We start from the raw sequence: 24914 nt of genomic DNA, 5'->3' as shown, positions 1-24914 counted from the left end.
ATAAATCTGACAAAGATTCTTGCTCCCCTGTCATCAGGGCAGACCTCACCCAGTTTTACTACCATCTAAAAACACAAGTGCTTTGTCCTCACTGTGTTTTTGGCTCAGGTGCAACATCCACTCTAGTTACCCTGAGGCTAAGACACAAAAGATTCTCCATGCCATTATCCCACAGCTTGATAGCAGTGAAGGAGATGCTTGAAAGCATTTGCTCTTCTGGATCAAGAAGCTAAACTCCATGAAAAAGGGTTCTGCTGGCCACACCAGTCTAGAGGGATGGGAGGAAGGTTTGTGTGCCTGTTAGCAAGGAGTAGAAGGGCTGTCCACAATCCTGTCTCAGAAAGATGCTCTACCATTTAGTAGCAATGAATCACCCCTTTCCAAAGAAAAGTGAAGATTATGGAGTAGCGAGTGAAAGGGGAGGGGGAATATAATGTCATAAGAACATAGGTACTGAGATCAGCTGTTCAGAGAACATCAATTTTTGTCTCTCTAGCTGGGAAGGAAGATCAGGTGGGTTAGGTAGAGGTCTGTTCATCCTTCTAGGAAAAAGGACTAAACTGAACCTCTGTAATGTGCAGTGGAAAAACTCCCAGAGAAGGGTGGCAGGGTGGATTTTAAAAGAAAGCTGTCTTGTAATGAAGAGCAAAGAGCAGAGTAGCTCTGTCACCAACTTGCACTGTGAAAGGATGAGATAGGTCACTTGCAGGAGCACACTGGGCCTGTGTAATTCTTGTAATTATTAATATAAAAACTTATATAAGCTGATAGATGCTCCCACTGCCCAACATTGACTTGCTAACAACCTGCTAACAACAGGTTGTCATCCTGCCACAGACGGATGCAACTGGAGTCAAAACATCTCTGCCTGATGCTGGCTGTCCCATCCAGAGGGAAGCTGTGGTCCCCTGTAGAAGGCTAGTCTCTGGGAAGCTTCCTTGATTATGAGCAGACTCAATCACTCAGACTGTCTTTGAGCAAGGAGGGAACTGAATGTGATGTCCTAACTCTGGTAAAACACATCTTGATGTGTAACACAACATATAAAGGAACATCTTCCCTTAGTACCTTTTCTCTGCTTTATTTAATTCTTTAAGTCCTGGGTATCAGAATCCTTTTTTTCTTTTCTTTTTTTTCCCCCTAAGATGCTTGGAAAGAAAAGGGGTTAATAATAAGAAGTAAACAAGCTGGGAAAAATACTGTCAGTGTGTCTTGGAAAAGAATGTCTCTGTAAGTCCTTGTCTCTGTTCAGAAATCCATCTCTTCTCAAACAGTTGTGATGGCAGGTGTTTGTGCTTTTGCAGCATTGTGCTTGTTTGAGTATGGCTCAGGTAAGTTTGAGGGGTCTTCAGTCTGTTTCCTGCTGCTGGAGCTGAGCGTCTGTTTTCCACATGTTTTCTGCATTAATTAAATGCTACACAATAATGAGCATGAACCAGAGACAGGCCAGAGGTCACATAAAAGCTTTTTCCTGTTCTGTCTTCTCCTTGCCTGAAGTCAAATCATATGTTGTACTTTCCATGCAGCAACTCCCTACCTCCTGTCAATCCTTACTCGATACAGCTAAATATTCTTTCAGGTTTATTTCAGGGTTTTTTTTCTTTTCTTTATGTTTTCAGGATAACAATTATAAATCTATATGTATATGTGTACATATATTTTATCTTGCAATTCCAGTTACGGAAAAGAAAACATCATTCTTTCATCAAAGGAGAAATTCACCCACTGACCTGGAGGTAATTTGAATAATGAACTAAGATAGTTTTGGTATTTGTGTAAATGCCACAAAATTGTCAGATTCTGTTCTCCTTGTATCCAGCGTAACAGATGTGGGATCAAAGGCTGCCTTCAGTAACTGCAGCATGTCAGACTTGCATTACTGAGGGAAATATTCTTAGAGCCATCAGCTCATTGCTGTCGTATGGAAACCAACTGATGTTTTCACTATATCTCCTTCAACATGGAAGAAGAGGTGAAGGTCAATGCAATAAGCTTCTCCATTTGTTTCTCCTCTCAAGATTCAAATATGCCATTGTCTATCAATGAAATGAATTTGCCTGTTTGGATACATACGAAGGATGCAGAAGACTCTAAAACTAGGCTGTGAGGAATCCTGTGTCTGTCTGCTCAGTAGATCTTCAGGGCTGGAGTTTAGACATGGCAGAGGGGATGAGGCATCTGTTGGCTCAGGAACGAGAAGGAACAGTCACAGATGAGGTGATAGTGGAGGGCAGGTTAGGATACTCAGCCAGTAGTCACTAAGGCAATTGCACTGCTGACTATTTCCCTCCAAGTGCTTGACTGACATATAATAGTAAGAGGAAGGAATAGGTCTTCTGGCCATGCCGTCTCAAAAGGAGATGTGCAGGAGTCCTGGTGAATGAACCACAGGTTGGAAGTGCTAATGGTGCAGCCTTCTCCTACACAGAAGAGTAGTAGTACTTTGCTTAGTCAAAATAATCTTTTTTCTCTTGAGGAAAACAAAGAAAAGATGCTTGAGTGACTGAGCAGCACACGTGGGCAGGGGATGGTCTTCAGAACTGGAAAGTCTTCAGAATTTTCCTCCATCTACAGCCATTGGCTCTGATGTTTTACTGCTGCCAGATAAAACAGCTTTGAGAAGGGTCGGGGACCTGGCAGACATGAGCGCTATTTTCCTGTCTCCCCAAGTGAAAACATAGTGAACAGCCGACGCGCCTCTTGACTCAAATCTATGCTGCTGGCTTGCCCTTTCCATGGGTTGCCCATCATGGTGAGGTAAGACATCGACCTCTTCAGCACCTTCCTTGGAAAACCACAACAGGGAACACATCTGATTTACTTGAAAAACAGTCCATCACTTCTGACATTTGAACTTGGAAACCAAGCATTAGATGGGTATATGGGTTTTGCTAGTATTACGGGATTTTTCTGGCAACCAATTAACAGCAGGCACTGGGACTGGTCAAGTGAATATATATCAAAGAGGACTGACAGATGGTTACGGAGTCCGACTATTGATACAGACTCTTAATGGTCCCTGTGTTCTCTGATGACGCTTGGGTTAGTACATGTGCTTGAGCCATTGCAGGCACAGAGGAAGAGGGTCTGAATGTGGCAGTGGGTATTTACCAAGAGACTGGATGGCAAGAATGGAAGAGCTGTGGAAGCTGGAGGTCAGCACTGATGTTTCAGTAGGCAAGAACAGCATTGGCAACTGACACAGAGCAAAACACCTCTGAAGAGCATAACCAGAAGAGCATTACCAGAAAGACATGTCAAAACTGACGGAAAATCAGGGGACTAGCAGAAATCACAAGAATGAGCAGGACCACACACGCACAATCTCTGATGATGGCTGAACACAGTCCTCCACGCTGACCACCCCTGAACGGTGTTGGAGGATCACAAAGCCCAAGAACTGAGGGGTCTCCACAGTGATAGGACCTGGTATTTTCTCCACTGGGAGAAACAGCTGCCAAACTCCGCAAGCTTTGTTTGTCGGTGGAAGCTGATCTGACTGCTTTGTAACAAAATACAGAGAACGTCTCTTCAGGTACCCAGCAGACAAGACTAGAGGAAAGATGTGGGGAGGAAGAAATGCCTTCTGTAGCATAGCTCTGCCCCATCTCTTCTGTCCGCTAGAATCCCCCAATACACAATGTATTTTGCATGTCTCAGGAGCGTACTCTCTCCATTTGCACCTTTTAAAGTCCTGCATAGTAGTAGCACAAAGGGGATGGCACAAGGAGATTGTGGGAGACGAGAGAACTGTGCTATGGAAGCAAGAGACCCTCATCAGTATTTCTGCCATCAATACTTCGGGGAGGAAAGAAAAAAGAGAATCCAAACCCCCAAACCCCACACTAAATTTGCACTTGTTCTCTCAGGCTGGCAGCCTAGAAGTTGATAAACTCAGAAGTACCTTGTTCTGGAGTAAACTGTTCTGAAAACAGTTTCCAGTGGCTTCCCCGAGTTTGCTTTGCTGGTGGCAGCCCTTCGGCTCCATGCTGGCACATGTATGAAGCTCTTTGAACAAGTTTTGACCTTCCTTTATCCCCTCTGCCCATCAAGCCAGCTAATGACATGCTTCGTATTGCACAGAACACATACAATTGACAAGTTCATAGTGTTGTTTAAATATTAAACAGTCTAGACAGGCTTTTGAGTCTTATGCCACTATGAAAAGGCTCAGACCATACCCATCTCTGAAATCGGGCTGCAGGGTCATTTGCACAGTAAGACAGACAATAAGACTTGTATACATTGCCATGCAACAGAAGAGACCCCGAACCGCCAGCCCTAAGTGGAAAGTTTATTTCTAAGCACAATATATGGAAAAACCAAACCAACAAACCCCACAGATATAGAAAACGTTGTAGCAAATCCCTGGTCAAGTAGGACATCATGTCTGTCACTACCCTGCACCTCACAGCCGCTTAAAATGTCATGCAATGGAGGAGAGGGCACTCGGACGACACCCTCCGCTTCGGATCAAGGAGGATCTCCAAGCAGGAGAGGGCCGGTGGGACTCCCGCTGAGTGATTCGGACTGTAACCAGCAAAAGGGCGGCGCTGCTCACCCCCACCACACGCTTTGTGACTACCGGTGGTAGACTTAGCACTTCGACAGGCTTTACCAACGTGGATTCTCACAACACCCCTGTGAGGTAGGTACGTATTGTTATTCCCCCTTTGCGTGGAGGGGGACTGAGCCAAACAGCCCAAGGCTACAGAGTCGGTGGCAGAGCTGGAGTGAGAGTATGCAGAGTCCTGTGTGCTCAGAGTACTAGATCACACCACTCTTTCACGGCAAGTTGTGCTTCTGACCTCATAAACTTTTAGCCGTTAGCCAAATTAAAGGAGTTTGACTTCTCCATATTAAAGGAGTGGAGGGCAGGGAGGGAAACAACATCATGTCTGACAGCTGTCCCTTCATCTGTGTGTGCTTCCCCTTTCCCCAAACCACCATAATTACTCATCTCTTGGAATGAGGACAGCTTCCAGGACAGGCATGGGGGCGAGAGGCTGCTGGGTTTGCTTGCTTTGGCCAGGTTTCTCTCTACTGTGAATCAGAAGCAGTTCTTCCAGAGACCATTCGTTGCAACACCTTCATTCTGGGGGTAGCTGCTTTTAGAGATGCTCTTCCCTCTCCCTCTGCCCACCAACATCCCTTCCCTCCCCTCTTCCAAAAGCACTCTTTGGTAGATAGTAAGATTGGTCAGATAAAGGTACAGTGGCCTCAGAAGCCATGCTGTTTCACATGGGTCCTCAGTAAGTCAGCTTTCTTGGCCGGTGTTTCACCTCCCACATTCTCTGTCAGAGAAAGTACCTGTTCTGTTGCATTCTGATATTCAAAGGGACACTGTCAAGTAATCGAGGTGAAAAATATGACCTGCCTTAAGATGCTAACCTCCGTCTTCAACGTTGCAGAATGGCTGGTGTGTTCAAACCCGGAGGCGGAAGTTTGACACCTTCTCTGGTCCTGACCCATGATGGCTGGTAGCTTGTGTTTGCCCTGGCTCCAGCAGAAGCTGCGAGAGGTGCTGGTACGATGACGGAGGGCGGTTAGACACAGCCATTGTGCAACGTTACTCAGCACTGCTGCTAAATGGATGCAGTTTGGCTGAAGTCCTTATCTTAATTTTGGAGGGAGCCGGGTTCAGGCTTGATCACTATAGGTTCATTGTTTTGGGATTGCTGAGCTGTTGCTCCTCAATTAGCTAATCTCCATTTTTTTTTTAGCGTTCCTGCTCTTATGCTTCCTTTGTGGCAGTTACACTGGCAAAACAGCTCAACCCCATAGAGCTCGGACATACCCTCCATAGAGCGAGGACAGTCAGCAGGAAATCAGTAACATGGATTTCCTCCTGTTGCAAAAGAAAGGTGGGGAGGGGAAGGACAGGGATGGTGAAAGGAATGGGTTGAGTGGAGAGAACGATACGTGCCCAAATGGAGAAGGACAAAATCGGTAGGGAAAGAAATTTTATTTTCAAGCTTGTAAGAGAATATTACAAACAATGGAGAGTAAAAAAAGCCCAAACCCTAAAAACTATTTTAAAAGTACTTGACAGTGTCCCTTTAATATCCACAGATGATTCAGTCATTGTGCATTGAAAGAGAATGTTCCTGAAGAGCAACCGGTACCTTCGAGGACATATCCCAGAGAAGGAGACTTATTAGAAGTGTTACATATTCAATCAGCAACTATGCTCCCTCTTCAGACTAACTCTCTCTTGAATGATTGAATGGAATAGACTCTGTAATAAACTAACAGACTGGATGTGAAAGGCTCAGCCTACAAGACTGAGTGAGACTGTGGCAAATTGAGCAGCAGGGATACAGACACCAAAAAAAAGATGTACATCTCTAATGCATGAGTGTCTGAATCAGCAAGGAAGCGGAAACCCAGCAAGAGGGGTCAGCTTCTTGTGATCGGAGTAAAATGAAAGGAAATTAATCTGGAATGTCTGCATGGAAAATGATGTGTGTGAGTGGCAAGATTTGGATGCTGGATTTGGGGTTATGAAGGCATAAATCACACCAATACTTGTGCTTGAAACACCTGCTGAGTGTTTGTACAAAATTTGCCAAAAATGCCTATATGTCGAATAAAGTTCATGGAGTGCCCTCCCCCCTCCCAATTCCACCCTCACAAACCCCTTGTCAGGATCATTATGAAAAAACAGGATTTTTGGTGAAATTTGGGTATGCCTGGGTTTTGTTAGATTTTCTTGGTGGCATGATTCAATCTCTCTTTCTGTAAATCAATACTGAAAAATCCCCAGCCATTTCACTTCAGGAATCTTATGGTAAATCGAACAAGGCTCCAGAGTGACTCAGGAAACAAAACAACTCATAGCCCTGGTTAATCAGAGTCTGGACAATAAAAATACTCCAAATATTTTGTTCCCTTCCTTGTTTTTATAAATCTCACACTGTGTGTGTGTGTGTGTGTTTGTGTGCACATGCGTGTGTGTACGGGGGATGTGTACAGAGCATTACCTATTCCAGGTAATAGGATTTGTAAGACATGCTAAGCCGCCTGTTCCTCTGCTTCCCCAGAACTCTGCCTACTCAGTTTGTAGTCTGTATTGCACTTGTTTTGTTGGTTTTTTTTGTGATTTGTGTTGTTGTTTTTTTTTTTCTTTTTCTTTTTTTTTTTTTTTTTTTAAACTGGCTGGAAAACATTAACCTCTTTAGCATGAGTGTGCAGCTCTCCCTCCACCTGCTTTTTTTCCTCAGCTGGCCAGGTGCCGCCTCTTATATGTTGTGCAGTTACCGAAAAAGAAAAGGAGAGGAGGAGGAAAAAAAAAAGAAAAAAAGAAAAGGAAAGAGAAAGAAAAAGGCACACCATGCTCCTCCGCTTTATGAGTTCTTTGTCTCCTCCGCTTCACGTTAAGGCCTCCTGAATTCCTCGGCTCAGACCGTCGTGACCCTCATGACGAGCTCTCTGTTACTACTAGACTGACTCCTCTGTTCGTGAGGCCTCAGGTGGCTGAGTATATGCAGGATGGTATAAGCACAGTGGTGGTCAGAGAGGGTGCCTGTGGCATGGCCGGCAGCCCGTGCCCCGCTGTCGGCTGGAGCGGAGTTAGTGGCTGTACCACCAGTGGAGGACGAGTGGGTGGTTTGGGAGGAGGGGCGCTGATTTGTCCTGGTCCCTGTTTTTTGTTCCTCCATGTCCTTTGTTTTGTCATAGTTCAGCACTTTCCACTGCTGATTGACCGCCTGCCACCGTTTAAAAATCCGGTAAACCGAGGGCCCTTCGTGTATTATTAGACCTGGAGGGAAGGGGGAAAGAAATAAACATAAAACAGAAACAAAACTTTAGAAAGAACCATAAACCTACCCCAGCGTCCTGCCCCCAGATAGCTGGTTAGCTCAGCTCTCCCTCAGCTAGTGTTTATTCAACGATAAATCATGTATTTTAATTACCGACTGGCAGAGCACCGGTGCTCCTGCTCTGCTGGATCCCTTTTCCCCTGAATTAAAAGGATTACAGCTTTATCTCAGCAATCAATAAACAGATCGTAAATGCAGCTGAGCGAGTTATGCTCTTAGAGCAAAACAGTATCTGTTTACCAATAAACGCCCGAGGTTTATCTATCACTGGACTGGTTTTGCATGCTGCATAGGCATGATTCACCCAGCTAACGGCGTGTGTTTGGAGGGGGTGTAACTGGATCTGACGTGCTGGTGACGTCTGCTGCACCAACGTCACGTGTGTGCACAGCCCGAGTCTCTCCCCACACACCCCGCAGCAGAGCAGACACGCACATGGAGGCCAGAGGCGGCAATCAAGCAAAAAAAAGGGTCTGTCTACACCTGTAAATGGCTTGTCATCCTAGGCAAAAGTTTGCTCATCTGCAGAGCAGGTACCTCATCGTACGTCATTGCTCCCTGCCAAGGGGGAGAACACCACACTTGAAAGGAAGGGCAGATGAGCTCACACCGTACGTGTGCGCCGAGCGTGCATGTAATGCACGTGTCCTGCTACCCGTCTGCGTATACCAGAGCTGGTGGCTGGGGCATGGCACTGGGCTGCAGGACATCTGACTTCTAATGGTCTCTGCATTGGAAAGAGAGTGAGGAGCTCACTCTCTGCTCACCCAGCAGTTAGCTCACCTCCCAGTGGTCTCTCTCATCCTCCCGCCCTTGCAAGAGGATTGAAGGATTAAATAATGCTAGAAGTTGTTTAGACAATGACAGTACTTGAGTATTAAGCTCTGTTATTATTCAAGCTGCCAGGCTGTGGCTAGATCCTTCGAAAGCACTAGGTCTAGCAGTGACTGCAACACTGTGTTGTTCTTCTCCACTGAGGCTGGAGGAAGCTGCACCATCTCACGTAGACTGGCTTAGCTGACACACTGTAATATAATTAACAAGCTTTGTCAGAGAGTGGGATTTATGCAGAATGAGGGCGGGGGGTTGGTCCAAGTCTCCTTGTTTTGCAGCAATCTGTCTGTTAGGAAAGTGCCTTTGTGTCCCATGTAACTGAAGCCAGAGCAGCAGGTAGAACTGGGTGAGTCAGCACATGGAGAGCTTCATTGTTCTTGATAAGGATCACTTCACCATTCTTGGTCAGGATCAAGATTATCAGAAACATTTCTAGGAAGAGCAGTTCCCTTGCCTGCCTGTTGCAAGCATATAAATGCAAGAGCAAAGAACAAAAGACCCCCAAGAAATAAGAAGCAAAATCATGCCTAAATGAGGAAGTTGCCTTGACTAGCAATGTGTGGAGGTCAGCACAGAATCAAGTGGTTTATGGTTATCCCTGATGAATCAAATGCTACAGCTTTACCCTCCACCCACCTCTTCCAGACTGTTCTAGTTTCTGATGGCAGATAATTACCAAAGTAAACCTGTGCTATATCAAAACCCCAAATATCTGAAGGTCTTCCTACCCTTTAGGGCTGATCTCCCCATTACTCACTGATGGCATGCAGCCACCAGGTTTCTTAGGGTCTGCATCTGATTTTACATAGTTTAAGCCCTAGCTTCAGTTCAGATGGAGTTTCTAGCCTCTCTGGTTCTAAGTATAACTAGAAGTCCTGCTGACTTGAGCACCGATTAGCTTCAGGGGGACTCTCGCATTCATTGTAATTGGGTGCTGAGCCTGCTTACTGGCTGTAGAAGTAATTACATTGGATAGATTAAGTATGCAGATCTGGCTATTTTGGGACAGGGAATGGTGTTGGGCTCTACAGTACAAGAGAGATCTTCCCTCTGGTTCCCATAGACCACTGAGATTGCACAGCTGTAATCCTGTAGTGATGCCAGCTTTTCATAACCAAGCACCATGATGTCATAATAGAAAAATGTGGGTTTTCTTCCCTCCTTTGAAACACGGTTGAGAATTCTGACATCTTCTGATCAAAGTATCAACCATAAAAAGCAGGACTTAGGGAAAGCCTGCAGATCCAGCCATGGAGACAGAGCTTTGAAGCAGGCCTGAAGTGGATCAGCCCATGACAAGGGACATTAGACATATATTTAAATGAGCTGTCTGATCTGTAATGAATGAAATTCCACTCTGATCAATGACAGAGCCAATGTTTCTCTGAGACCACTTTAAGCCTCGGATAAAAGAGCCGAAATTGAATGTTTTCTCCTTGGCTGTAGAACATTCTCCGCAGAATCAAATCCATTCTCCGAAGTATTAAACACTGCGCCAGGATTGTAAATCTATTCTTAATTACCTTATCACAAATATTTAATGCGCAGCCTGATTCAAGAGGGCTGTTTATAAAATTCTTGTTTGTTTGCCTTCTAATTATAAATGTTTATGATCTTATGCAATTAACTGTGTGATGCTGATGGATGGGTTGCTGAGTCAACTGAGCACCTGTTTTCTTAGATAATTTTGGTTTCCAAATATTTATAAAAGTACAAAATAACTTGTTTTCGTCTGTATTTACTGTGCTCTAAATTACTTATCGATTTCCCAGTGTCAAGCTCAGGAAGCTGTAAAATTAAAAAGAAACCAAGTGGAGGGGTGGGCAGGGAGGCGGAAGTAACAGTGATTCATTTGCAAGAGCAAATGCCAAGAGTAAGCAAGAGTCCATCAGTTTATATCAAGCTGCAGGACGCCTAATGCTCCCATCGAAACAAATTTTGTCTGCCTAAGATAAATTAGGATTGGAATTCCTATGTTCAGCTCTGTGCATCTCCTTACAGAAACACTCCTCCCTCGAGGATCATTCTTGTTTAGAGGTGAAACTTTCCAATTAAAGGCCAGACTTAAGTGGGAAATCCTTCAGGAAGAACTGTATTCAACTAGAAGTGTCCAGCTAGAAGCAATTATTCCACAAGCCAAATCCTGTTTATGTGGGGAAGAGAGCAGGTTGGTGTGAACTCCTCTCTTTGTGCCCTTCCCTCTTTTTAATGCAGAAATGTCTATATGAGAATTTCAGATGGATTCCGGTAATGGCCTTGTCTTTTTCCACTGCTCCCAAGTTTATCTTGCCCTCTTCTACTTCTTCACAAAATCTGTTCTCAACGGATCCTCTGTTAAAACCAACCTCTTTGGAAGGAAAACGTCTGTGAGTTTCATGCAAAATGTGTTGGTCCAGATTGTTGCCCGGTCCACGAAATCCCTTGTTTGTGGCATTGGTGAAATGAAACTCCTATGGAACATGGTCACTGAAGATGTGCCGTTCTCATTCCCATTTTCTCATGTATAGATCTGGCTGGACCAGCATCAGAAGAAATTCCTTGTGCTGAAAATTGTTGAATGCTGGAAGAAGTATTCAGGGGAACTATAATATACACTTGTCTTGTTCTTATTTCACTCTTATGTCTGTTTGTGGCCATTGATGGAAACAGGGCAGCTGGCTAGATGGAGCCTTGGCCATTCTTACATTTTTAGACATTTCTACTGGTTTGTGCCATGAAAAGATTTTCTAGATGGCTCTGGAGCTGGAGACAGCCCATATTATGTGATGGGGTCATTAACCTGACAGCAAATTCTACAACAAAAAAATTTCTAATGCCTCTGCTTGCATTGCCACATTGATGTGGCTATGCTGTTGCCAGGACAAGACATAGTATCTCTGAGCTAACATGGTAGGGCTAACCCACTGCAGTGCTCCAAATTAAAACATGCTGAATCTGGAACAATATGTACAGGAAACAATACTGATCTCTTTTCACTGTGTTCACTCTTTCCATATATTAGCCTTTTTTGCTCTTTCTCTGTGGCTTTATTATTATTGAGTCCATGCAGACGATCAGATCATGGTCAGCCCTGTGGAGGTCTGTAGAGTCCAGGCAGGAGGGACTAGTGATTATCCTGGGTGCAGGGATGACTTCCCAGAGCTGAGAAGCTGCTTTGTGCTTCACAGCACAGGCAAACACAACAATACCTTGGCAATAGGTTATACCAAAACTGTACACATGGCTTATGCTGGTATCTTATACTTCCTTTCAGTTATTATATATGGGAGAGTACCCAGCACCTAAATACTGCTCTTCTGCAAAACTATCACTGTAAGTGACCCAGCCCCAAAGAGCACAGAGCCTGGTTCCACACTGGATTTAAAGCAACAGGTCAGCAATGTCAATACAGGTTGGCTAGGCAAGGGTTGTGTCAGTGCAGCTGCATACCCAATCAGTGCATGCTCACAGCATCTGGGAGAGCAAGCTGACAACTGCTAACTCTGGGGGAAGACTTACCTCTTCCATTTAACCCCCACCCTCGCGCTCATTTTCATTCCGGAGTAAGAATAACTGGACTGTTTCTTTTCCAGATGATCGAGGTGCAGCATGACCAAGGGTGAGTATCATGGCCCAGCGGTAAGGCTCCTGTCACTGTAGGATTCCTCTGAGCCTTGCAATACCTGCCCACACCATATCACAATCCACGTGGGCAGTCTCTCTGCAAGGAAATGTTCCTGGTGCGGAGGGTGGACACATATGGGCTGTGTGCTGCAGGTGGCCTTTTGTCTCTTGGGATTAGTTGGGACAGAGGTGTATTGCCATCAGTGAGCCCGTTGGTCACGAGAGAGGTCCTCAGCCCAATGGCTAGAAGGACTGTTGGAAGAACATGGACGCGACAAGGACAACTGCGTTTGTGCCTCTGGATGGGCAAGGGAGGATCAGCTGGCACACTGTCATCCTGTGAGATTAACCCGAGCAGTTGTGAACCTCCAATTTAAGGCAACTTTGGAGCAGCAGTTTCCCAGAAATGACAAGCAGTCACCTTCTGCACATTGTCAGCCACTGCCACCAAGTGATCTTTTCACCAGGACTTTCAGCCTCTAATTAACCTTCCTCTTATTCCAACACTTGCCATGCATTTTCTTGAAAGAGACAGGTAAATTCTTGGGGCAGGAACTGTTTCTCCTGTTTGCCAGTAAAGAAACCACCAAAACAAGGCTTCTGCTGACAGTGAGTGGTACATCGCCCCTGCGCTGTCACTCACATTATCTACAGGAGGAAAAAATCACAGTCCATTCCAGCCAGTTACTCCGTCCTGCTTCTCATAAAGCCCTTGTCCTGCCACCTGAGCTGTCACTTCTTGTTTTCACCTTCAGCAGCACTTTCCCCTTCGGTTTCCTTTCCAAATGCAGTTTCACCTCAGCCAGACAGCTGCCACGCTTTAGCCTGTTTCTATTGCTTTCCTTGCTGGGTGTCAGGGGAAGATTCCGGCAGCTATGATCAAAGCTTAATGTTTGCATCCACAGCAGCGATGGCTCAGGCCAAGGCAAACCAATCCTCCTGGGAGATAACACTTTCATTGCCGGGCTTTCCCTCTATTGACACCATTGCGTACACAAACCCTTCCTTCCCATTCTGTAAATTCTTTCAGCTTTTGTGGCAATCTCCAACTCCACCACTTTTGTTTCCAAAGCTCCAGCAGCTCAGGCCTCACTTATCTCTTTGCCTTAATCTCATCCTATACACTCCATCCTTATCTGCCTTTTATCTTAACCTAAGAGCAGGAAAGTGGCTGCACTGGTTCAGACAAGGACTCTGTCTATCATAGCATCCTGCCTCCAGCAGTGGCCAAAAGTACAAGAAAGGGTGTGAAAAAAAAGCCAGAAGAGTGATGTTTCCCTGATGGGATCTGCACACTGTAGGGGACATAGCTAGCCACAGATGGTCTCTTTAGGCTCAGCTATGTTCTCCAACCATGGGTTTCTAGTGTAGCACAGTAAAGTGTCCTGACTTTTGCTCTGCGCTCTGCATTTGCTTGAGTTAGGCTGCCCTGCCACTTCCCAAATTCTCATAGTCCCCATGAGATCATTCTACTCCAAAAAGCTCTTTAGAAATAACCGTGAATCTCTGCCTCACCCCAGCTTCACAAGTACCTCACAGTATGTGGGAGATGAGTCACCGAGCTCCCACTGGACCCTTCCAACTCATACTGCTTTTCAATCCAATCCCCTGCACTTTATTCCTCATCCATGATGCAAGATAGTCCTTGGTGATAAACTGGGAAAAGAGAGCCAGAGGGACCTTTTCCTGCAAATACAGGCTGGGAAAGGGACACTTAGTATGTGACATCCCTCAACATTGTGGCAGGGTGAGTTCCAGCTGAATATGACAAGTTCTTTACACAACCTAGCACCTTTAAATCCTCCAGTGGCCAAGACTCAAGGCTGCAGAGCTGTGCTCTACAGGCAATGGGGAAGAGGGTGAACGAGGGAGTGGGAAGAGGTGGATTCATAATTGAAAGTTATGCTGTGGCACCAGTGGGACTCCGCACTTGGGCTGATTTGGGAGAGGAGATGTGAACATCGGAGCTGATCAGGTGGGGAATCAGGTAATGCCCTCTCTCTCCTCACTTCTGTTCATCATCTGTAGAACCTCTTCATCCTGCCCCCCTTTTTCTGCAAGTGAACTCCCCAGGAAGGTGCAGTCCCTAGTGCAGAGAGATGCAGAATCAGCACTGTACACCCCCACTTTGCTTTCGATGCCCTAATGAAATAAACTGATATGTCACAGAATCACACTCTTCAGCAGTGTGACTGCCTGGTCCAGCTTGTGTTTGGGATTCTGATTTCTCCTTCCTAAGGGTAGTGCTTTGCACTTCTCTTTATTCGATTCCATCTTGTTGATTTCTCCAATTTGCCAAGATCATTTCAAATGCTGATCTGATCCTCCAGAGTGTTTGCAGCCTTTCCAAGCTTGGTGTCATCTGTGAATTTTATAACAGCACTTCCTATTTCATTATCTAAGCCATTAATAAAAATATTGAAGAGCAGAGTCCAAAACAGTCCTACTTGAAATGTGTTTCCAGTTTGCAGTCCACCACTGACAACTACTGAGAAAGCAGTTTTTCAATTGGCTGTACACCTGTGTTACAGTTATTTAGTCTAGACCACATTTCTCTGGTTTATTTAGGAGAATCTTAAGCCAAAGCACCAAAAGCATTGCCCAAGTCACGGAATATCAGACTGCTTCGTCCTTAGCCACTAGGACAATTCCCCTCCCAAATTAGATACGGTTATACTCTCATGCTCATCAATTGCTTCGTTAAAAAAATCACGCTAATATCTTTCTGTGAATCAGTTAAGCTGATTTGCCCTTCATTTCCCTGATCCTCAGTTCCTACCTTCTTTAATGATAGATATTGTATTTAAAGCTAGGTACTCTGCTTGCATTTCCCCAGCTGCCTGGCACCTCCTGCATCCTCCCCAAGTTCCTGATGATGAAATGCTCATGGGTCAGAGGCTGTTCCTGCAGCTTCTTCTGAAGTTCATTAGGACATGCTGACAAGGACAGAGCTAACTCATTTGAATATTTTTGAGTCTGTTCTTTTCTGATTCTGCCCTGGGCTCCTTTCTCCTCATTAAAATTATTTCGCTTAAGTTTTGAAGATTGAAACAAAGGCAACATTTAACTCTTTGGCCCTTTTTGTATCAAATATTATTTGAGCTCTTAGACTTGCCTTGTTATTCTTCTTACTTTACATATGTTTATGGACCCATTTCTTGTTGCCTTTTGTATTTCTGGGTGGTCAACCTGGGGTTCAGCTCTGATGGCTCCCCATGCCTGTGTGATTTCTAGACACCTTTTCATTAGTTGCAGGCTCTTCTTTCTGCCTTTTGTGTGATTGCCTCTTCTGATTTTTGGGTCCTCAAAGAGCTCCTGCTGCAGCCTCAGTGCTCTCTTCCCACGCTTCTGAGCTTTTCCCCTGCACAGGCACAGTTTGCTGTTGTGCCTTTAGTATCATCCCTTTTGGCAGCCGCGAGCTGTTCGCAGTTCTTTTATCCTTCAGATTCCCTTCCCAGGAGACACTCCCTGCTCTGGTCCCCTGAGGCTGCTGCCGCTGCTTTTCTGGAGTCCATTATCCTCACATCATACTTTTCTTCATCTCAGGAATGCTTTCATCGCACAATCACTTTTCATACAAACTACTGCTACACACATTTTCAGGGATTCTTTGCTTTCAGATGAATTCAAATAGGAAGTATAGACTCCTTCATAACTGTTATCTCTGCTTTCCAAAATATTAACTTTGTCCCCAAAATGTTTCGAGAGCTTAGTGAACAGTCTAACCTGCACACAGAAGTCCAGTGGGTAACTTGGGACCCCTGATGTCTTTTAGACTGGCAAGACACTGGACCAGTGAGCAGGATGTCTCCAGTCCACAAGACATCTAGCAAAGGTCTCCTCTGAATAATGCTGGAACTGTACAAGGAAGGTGTGCAAGCTGAGAAATGTCCAGCACAGAATGACATATAGCATAAACTGAAAATGTATTCATAATGATTAGAGCTCAAGTGAATGCTTAGCATATGGAAAAAATAATTCGCTGATTATAATCAGGCATTTTCTTATCAATCATTCTCCACGCACATTTTTTAATATCTAAAGAACTGATTAAATATGTACAAAGCTGGGCTGTGTTTTGGCTCGGCAGAACCAGGCCAGCTGGACCCTGTTGAGTGCTGTTGACCACTGGATGACAGGTGCTGTCATGGAGCCCATGGGTCTGGGAAATACAAACCACTCCTTCTTCTGCTCAATGCCCTTTAAGTGCATTTGCTGTGATGGCGCTCCACCGGCAGGCAGCTTTCACACCGAGGTGTACGCCACGCTTGGCTTTCCTCAGGCCACAGGGGCCGCAACTCCAGCGGAACTGAAACTGAGCCCCTCAAAGGGTGAGACCTCCATGGCCTGGGCAGAGCCCCCACCAGTGTATGCAGAAAAGCTGCTCCCAGCTGTCTTGGGGAGGTATTTTATGGACGTATGGGCTCTTCCATTTTGGGTCATTAACAGCACAAACAGGCTGCTCCCCAAGCCTTCAACTGCTGACTAACAGGCAAACCTTGTGCTTATTACGGTTTGCCTCCTCTCATGCAAGCTGGGGTTCAAGGACGGCTCTGCCTCAAAGCTTCCTCAGCCCCAGGTGGGCCAGGACCCCCCCCAGAGGCAACAAGAGTCCTTCTCCTTCCCTGCCTCCTCTGCTCCATCTGGCAGAGCAACAGGAGCAGCAGGTCCCATCTGGGCAGGTGGTTACGCTATGCCCCAAGCTCTCTGCAGCCATTAACAACCGCCTCCAGGCTCAGTGAGAGCCTTGCCAGGTGGGGGACGGATCCAGCATGCCGGCATCTCAGAGGGTCCCCACAGCTGCTGTTCCACCAGGTGAGCGATCGTGGTAGACCTTGCCTCTGTCACACAGGGGCTGAGCATGCGGAGCCAGGGAAAGGAGGCAGCTCTTTTATTACCGATGGGAGTTCTTGGCGTGACAGCCGGCAGCATCTCTCCTCCAAGCAGCGCTGTGATTTTGCAGGATGCTGCTGAGCTATACAGCAGGAGACGATTTCCAGGTCGTGACACTGCAGCACGTCATGGGTTCATGTAACACAAGTATGTGGCGGTGATTCCCGTGTGCATAGGGTGCTATGGGTTCCTCTCGGAAGCAGGAGCAGTCCTTCCCACATACATGGCTTTTATAGCTGGGGGAGGAGGAACGCTTTATCCAGTGGGATGAATTGAGAGGACAGGTAGGACTGCCAGTCATTGGCCTCGGGGAGCTGGCGGGAGGTGGGGGCAGTATGTTGTAGGAGCATTGGGGGAGCTTTTATGGGTGCCAGGTAGATGCCAGCTTCTCTGCGAGGTGCTGCCTTCGTCCCAGGGCAGCCATCCTCATTTCTGTCCTCTGCCCACCCTCACATTCCTCTACAACACGTGGGCTGGGCCCTGTAGGGCTGAGCTGGTAAAGCCCCAAATGAGGAAAGACTGGCAAAATTAAGGAGCTGATAGGAGGTGTCCAAGGGACAGGAAATTCCTTTTCATTCAGCACTCCCACATGGTTTGTTTGCAATGGGAAAACAGCATCAGCTGTCTTCAAGATGCCATCTGTGACAGAGGAGCTGGGCTGACCCTGGCAAACAGCACACTGCAGCACCATCGCTCTGGAAATGCCACAGTATTTTCAGCTGTAAGCACAGAAGCTACCAACCACCACAGCTTTTTCTTGCCCTGCCCAGACTAGCACTTTTACATCCTGCCTCAAAACTGGGACAAAAACCCCCCGCAAAACCAAGAAATAACAGCAAAAATAGGTAAAATAAAACCCAGAGAAATCCTTGCTCAGGCAATAGATAAACCATATAAAAAAGTACTCCTGTAAACTCAGCTGGCTGTGGACAGCTACAGCAAAATGGATGTTGTGCCCTTAAGGGCTCTTGTAGTCCTGTGGTATTTAACTCACAGTGCATGATAAAGCAGAGGATTAAAGGGCAGTCTCTAGCTATGCAGGCAGCAATAAATGAGACTCTTCCTGGAAAGAGCAAATAAATAAATGAAGGCTGGAACTCCACCAGCAGAACAGCCTTGCTTCTGAATCATACATCTCCAGCATCATTCCCCACTTGTGAGTCTACCCATAACTGTGCCAGTATAGGAAGGACAGGGCTTGGAGGCCTTACCCATATACTTCCTTGCCCCCTTAAAGTTTCCCCTCCTTGCTTTGTAACTAGGATTGTATAGACTCTCTCAGTGCCTTTTTCCCCCCAATTTAAAATGGAGATGGGAACAACACCCCACATCTTGAAAGGACTTTGTGCACGAGAGGTGAGAGTCACTTGTTCTGTGCAGGTGTGCATACTCTTAGGTCTTTAAAAGAAGGGAGCAGAAAATCACTTCAAACTGGATTGAACAGAGCACTGGTCAAATGCACACCCTAGTCGCTGGGTCTCTGTTTCCAGACATTCCCTGACAGAAGTCAATGGAGGTGGACACTCGTGTTGAGGAGAGAAAAAGCACGGCTTCCATTTCACTACACTTGTACCACAGCAGTCAGTCCTCCAGGTCTGGGTCCTGAACCTTTCTATCCTACAGCTAATGGTACTTCAACCAAAGGGCTGCCTGTGCAGTCATGCTGCATCCTCAGCCATTCCTGGGACATTTCTTTAAAGCAGCACTGTTTGTGTAGGGCTTGGAAATATGGCTTCACACTCGCTTGGAGTGAGACTTGAAAGTCATGCTGTCCCCCAGAATGGAAGAATACATACGTATTTTCAGACAGGTGAGACTGTTTCATTTGGACTTGAAGTTTTTTTAATATTGTATTCTAGTTCTGACACTGAATTTAAAATACTCAGCATGAGCAGTCATCTCTAAATGCTAAATCAAAATGCTTTGTTCAATACTGATCAAAACATGACATTTGCTTATTGAAGGTAGAACTAGTGCCTCCCTCTCTGCTTTTATTAGCAAATGAAATTCTGTAAGAAAAAATGGGTAGAGTTTCACAGTTTTTCATTTTCTAAGGGATGTGGGTCCTGCCTGAGCCCAATCCCTGCAGACTGCTCCAGCCACCTAAGTGCTCTTTCACTAACAGGAATAGGGACCAGTTAGGAGAGACAGAAAGGTGAGTACAGATCACCCTTAAGAGAGCATTTTCCAAGGTAACGTGAGGCACATAAACTAGTAATGGACCTGGAAGCGCCTCTGAACTTACAGGTTGGTGTGTGTGTCGCAATTGCTTCTATACCCTTGTGGGAGTGAGATGCGGGCATCTTTCCCCTCCGCCGTGCAGGAAGGCAGCCCAAGGACGTGAGGTAGAAGGTGCTCCTGGTGCTCTTTGGCCAGCCTTTTGTTGGGATAAATGTATCCCTAGGACACACTATGGTGCAGTCTGTTTGGCTGCTTTGTCCTCCACAGCTGTCATTGCAGACCCCAGGATTTCTGTGAGATTTCCAGGAGCCTTCCACCTTGGGTGCTGCAGCCTTTCCTCTCTGCTCCCCCACAGTGTCCCTGCAGGTCTCACCCCGCTTTCTCTCCCCTGCAAATGTCTTCACCTCTCATACAGGGGCACGATTCAAAACTAAGGAAAGTGGCAAGAGGACAAGGTCTATTATTTCTGATCCATCACTAGCTAGGATCCCTGGGAAAGCCTTTCTGCTCTGGGTATACAAGGTTCTTCCACTACAGCTGAAGACCTTTATGGACTGCAATACCCAGCTCAGTGAATGCTGATGCAGGCCTGAAAGCAGCAGGTAAGAGTTCATGTATGCTTATGGGATCCATCAACGCTGAGCTGACAAGAATGAAAGCAGTGAAAGGAACTGAGAGTGGCTAAGCCTGCAGCAAAGGTCTGGGTGAGACCTGAGTCTTGTAGGACACAGGGAGGTCTGTGATGTGGCCGTGGCTGGGCACAGTGAATTGCCCCACCTGGCATAGTAAATGCCCGGACCTTTGGCTCTTCAGGCTTCTCCACATTCAGCAGGTAGTGATGACTGCCCACTCCACATTGGCCCTGTCTGAGTGTCATTGCTGTGGTTTTGTATGCTGGCTGGACCTCTTCCAAGAAAGTAAAGTGCTGGCTGGACTACTGGGCACAGGATCTTTGACATTATTTAATCCTATTGAACAACTTCTGCCAAACACTGCATGGTCATATGGATATTGTGGATCCAGCTGTGCCATGGGGCAGAGGGACTCAGGCTGTGGCTGCCATCAGTGCATCTTGGTTCAGGAAGAAAAGCACTGCTTCACGGAGTAAATTCCAGGCAGAATAAGTTTAGCAAAGCCAAGACTTGTTCCCGTCAGTGAGGGAAACCTGCACTGCTTGACCTAAGGTCACCCATGAGCCTGTTTGCACTGTTCTTGCTTACAGACTTTTGTATCTGGGTCTGAAAGATGGCTTTGTTGGTAGGTAGCCATGCCTCCAGGAGAAGAACCGATCAGTCGCTACTTTAAGAAGCAATCCCAGAACCGGATTAATGTGGCTTCATGTTCTCTTCTTACCTCTGTCTCTGTCTCCCTACAGAGCTGAGGACACACAAAAGCAGCCTCATCCACTCTGCACAGGGGATGACTCCCCTGCAGTCTCATCTTTGATTATGGAGTTGACTTCTCTTGCTACTGCCACAACAGCATGCCATGGACCACAGCCTCTCACCTCCAGGAGTAACATGTCTGTGGGAATGGAGGCTGTAGTAGGAGGATCAACGGGACAGAAGGCAGTTGGAAAAACACAGCCTGGCACAAAGCTGAGGACTTCTTCCAGCCTTTACTAGACAGTACAATTTATGCAGCTGGTGCAGGAGGTCCTACCAGCTGCCTACAAGGGAATCTCCTGCTGTGGTGTAGAAGCTGTGACAGACAGGTGAGTGCTTCTGCCTCTGCCCATGGATGGGATATTAACCCAGGAACACCAGGCACTTAATTCCACCACGGGGTTTAGTGACAGGGAAGCATCGTTCTGATTATAATGTATCACCCTCGACATCACAAGATGCAGTTCGCAAGGTAAAAGGATTTCTTTTCCCCCTCAGAAAATGTTAATTATGTTGCCCTCGTTAAATGCTAAACACATTGATCCACTGGAGCAAAGAGCACCATATGGTTATTCATGACAAAATACATCTCCGGAGCCCTGTTGCAACAGTGGGAAACTGCACGGAGATGGATGTGGTGAAGGATTGTGGAGTTGAAAGGACATGTGTGAAAGGCCAGGTGCTGCTCTGGCTGTGCTGGAAGCCAAGCTCCTTCCCTGCAAAAAGGGAGGGGGTTCAGAGCCAGGCCCAAACCCCGTGGCTCTTTGCTCAGCAGCGACGTGCTTGTTCTGTGGAGAGCTGCTGGAGCTGCACTGGAGTTCAGCAGGCGCGCTGAGCCTCTGCAGAAATGCCCACTGGTGAAAGCAGCACAAATGCATGCATGCCGGCTGGCCCACTCTGCTCTCTTATTGAATAATCAATGCAGCATTAGGCAAAAATAGGTCCCATCTTTCAGGAACAGAGGGGTGGCATGTCTCGGCTTTGCCGAGCGCCCGCTGTTCCTGGATAGCTGCCAAGAAGTCGGTCGGCACAGCGGCTGTGCAGCGTCGCTGCTCCTGCTGCTGGACCAGGTACAGGGCCCTCAAGGACTGCTCTTGCGGGACGGTCCCTGCCCAGTTGGATTGAGAGCCCCACAACACACGCTGTGGGGAATATGCCTGACTCCACACCCCCCTTTACAGCTGATAAATCAATGATTTGCTCAGTGATTTTTCAAGCATGCACGTTGTGGCTGAATGTATGCAAACCAGGTTTCACAGTGTAAAAAAAGTGAATTGGCTACTTGACTTTATCCCAACTGCCTGCTCTGATGATGGGGCCTGGACCTGGTCACTCCAGTTAGCTCCTGGTAGCTCCAGTTTGCAGGCAAACTGGGCTAGAAATGCATGAACAGCGTGGCAAGCAATGCATTAAGCTGAAGGACCCAGAAGACTTCTGCATACTCTCATGGGTCTCTTCCAGGTATGTTGAAGCCATGCACATTTGCTGTCTGGGTTGGTCTCAGGTTTCTCCTCTGAAGACATTTGCTGAACTTCTCTGCCTTGTGCTTTGTCTTTAGGGTGTCGTCAAGCCAAAGCATAGGCTTGGTACTTCCCCAGAACTGATTCCCTACTGCTGTAGCAGTTCTTCCTACTTTGCACCTTGGGGGACTATGCAGACCTGAACGAAAACATCTGCTTTCCTTTTAAGAATCAGATCAATACAGATGAAGACCGTGAAGACACTTAATTTCTCAGTTTCTCTTTATTTGATTGGGACTTTGACTCCTAAATCCTTTGAATGCTGAGGGCCTGAGTGACCTGGCCAGAAAACAGCCTGAAGCTACCTCAGCCTGGCATTTCTTCTAGGAAGCAAAGCTCATTTAAAAGAAAACCACATTAGTCTTGGCAGGAAGTTTGAATTGTGACTGTCTCAAGGAAACTCCATTAATTACTGTTCCCATTGCACTATGAAAGATCAAATGCTGTGGATCAGTTTTAATTGGCTATTGATTTCTTATGTTATTACCTATGGTTGTGCTGAGATGCCGTCAGACATACTGGATGCTTTTGATTATTCTTGCTGGCAGCTGGGATTAAAAACAGCGGGCACACACTTCCTGATCTGTAATGGATTGCCACGGTGTGCCAACAAAAATCGTTGGCAGGATGAATGGTCCTGCTTTGCCTGTCTCTTGTGCTATTGAGCTGCAGTGCAGTTACTGTTGTGAAGGCAAATATCCTCAGGGACTGGCTGCCAAGGAAAGCGAGGGAAAAGCTTCAAAGAGCATGAGGATTTAGTGCTTGCGAAAGTGCGCGGCTGTCAGCACCAAGGCAGGGTGAGTCAGAGAGCAAGGACTGGGTGGGCATGGGCAAAGAAACAGTCCCCACCAGACAGCGATCCAAGGAGATGCAGATCAGATTGCTTTTGCATCACTGAGAATAAACCCCCCAGCATGCCAGCCACAGCCATACCCCTGTGTGAGCACAAGCGGGACAGCACACACAAACCATAACAGTGACAGCCCTGCGCACACAGCCTGCTAACGGCCTTCCTGAGACGCGCTTCCCCCTTGGAGCCGATCTGGTGATGCCTCAGCCTGGAATGTGACACGCTCTCATTAACTGGCAGAGTTGGTCCTTGTTTAACAGGAGATGGTTTCCCCGTCCTCCTGACCCCAAATGACACCTTAATCTACAAACGCTGACTTTCCCTAATTGCACCTTGACAGAGAGAGAGGCAAACCCCTCCTTCCCCCTCCAAGGACTGTCACTTAATTAACAGGCAGGTATCTCTCAGGATTTACAGCCCAGCTCTAAGCTGCTACTCTCCCTACTCAGTAACTCAGGCCTATGAAAGCTCACTCCATTTATCTCTGCATTTCGATAACTGCATTTCTGCTAATCCCTCTCTATGCTAGCTTTGTGGATTTGCCTCTCAGGGACCCATGGAGAGAGCAGTTAATCAAATGAACAGTCCCCATCTCACTTTTCAGTCACTTCCTGGTTGTTGATCTCAAATGTCTGTGTTGTAGATGGCTTCATAGCAGAGTAATACCTATGCTGGCACCATTACCAGTTTCTAGTTTAATCCAACTCTCATATCTGTCCTACAGACATGACCAGAGATAGCACACGTAAAAGAGAGAGAGATCAGAATCAAAGACGTTGGGGCTGGCTGGATATCAAGAAGCATTTAGTCTGTTCCTCCTTCACAATCTGGGATCATCTCTCCACAACCTGTTCCTGACATATGTTTTCTAACAGGTTCTTAAAAAAACCCCAGTATTGGAGACTCCCACAAATCCCAAGCAATCCTTTCCAGTGCTTCCTGCCCTCCTGTTAGATGTCTGAGAGCAAGGGGGACAACAATGTTGAAAGACCATCTTGCACATCTTGCCCAGATGGACGTAGCTTCTGGTACTTGGGGCCATACCATCTGTCCCGCTGGTCGCAAGGAGCGGATTCATTTTACTTTGGTTGTGGATTTGTTTCCATGGTGGGTGAAGGCGTAGCAAATGGTGTCTGTCCCTTACAACTGTTTTTGTGGAGCATGCTAGACTCTAGCAAAGTCCAAAGAAAACTAGTGTATTACTGAATGTGAGTTGCTGAGGGTCAAACCCAAGACTCCTGGATTTTGATACATGGATCAATAGTCTCTGAATTAACAGCCACATTTTGAGAGCTCAGTTTGGAGGTGATCTGACTGTTTCAGATTAAGTACAGCTCAAGTGAGGATAACAACAAAATGATTTGTGCTTAGGGAGCTACACGTGCAAGTGAGTACTCATGCCCTCACCTTTGACTCCACATTGGAAAGACCGGTGCTGCCATGGGATTGCCTATGCAAATTGCTACAGATACCTCTGTCCTGGCAAATTGCTACCTAAATCCCTAATGACTTGGTAGCGAGGAGATCACACAAAACAGCTAGGCAGTTGCTGACTAGGTGCATATGCCCTGTCTGACGATAGTCAGGATCTCTGCAGACTTGGTGTCTTTTCCAGCTTTGAGACTCTACGGTGCCAGAGGAAGTGTCCTGCTGAGAACCTCCAGTGACAGGGTGTGTAATCTGGCCTCCTGGACAAATGTCACTGGCTACTCAATGGACATGAGACAACCAAAGTGGGAACTGGCAGGAACTACAGTGCAGCTCTGCTTCAGCACATCTGCTCTTTAGTAAATACCTTGTCTTTCAAATCTCTGCTACTCTGCCG

At 46.5% G+C, this 24914-nt stretch overlaps 1 protein-coding gene across 2 annotated transcripts in view; it reads right to left on the bottom strand.

Moving 5' to 3' along the window:
• Positions 1-7109: 7109 nt before the first annotated feature.
• Positions 7110-24914, bottom strand: part of MARCHF4 (membrane associated ring-CH-type finger 4) — a 104336-nt gene continuing 86531 nt past the window's right edge. For both annotated transcript variants that reach the window (XM_049810980.1, XM_049810988.1), the window contains exon 4: positions 7110-7762. In XM_049810980.1, the coding sequence (XP_049666937.1) occupies positions 7401-7762 (362 nt within the window). In that variant the 3' untranslated portion in view covers positions 7110-7400. The remainder of the gene's footprint in view (positions 7763-24914) is intronic.

This window comes from Accipiter gentilis, chromosome 1, assembly GCF_929443795.1.
Source record: "Accipiter gentilis chromosome 1, bAccGen1.1, whole genome shotgun sequence".
Lineage (NCBI taxonomy): Eukaryota > Metazoa > Chordata > Aves > Accipitriformes > Accipitridae > Astur > Astur gentilis.
This window is presented reverse-complemented; position numbering and strand designations above follow the sequence as displayed.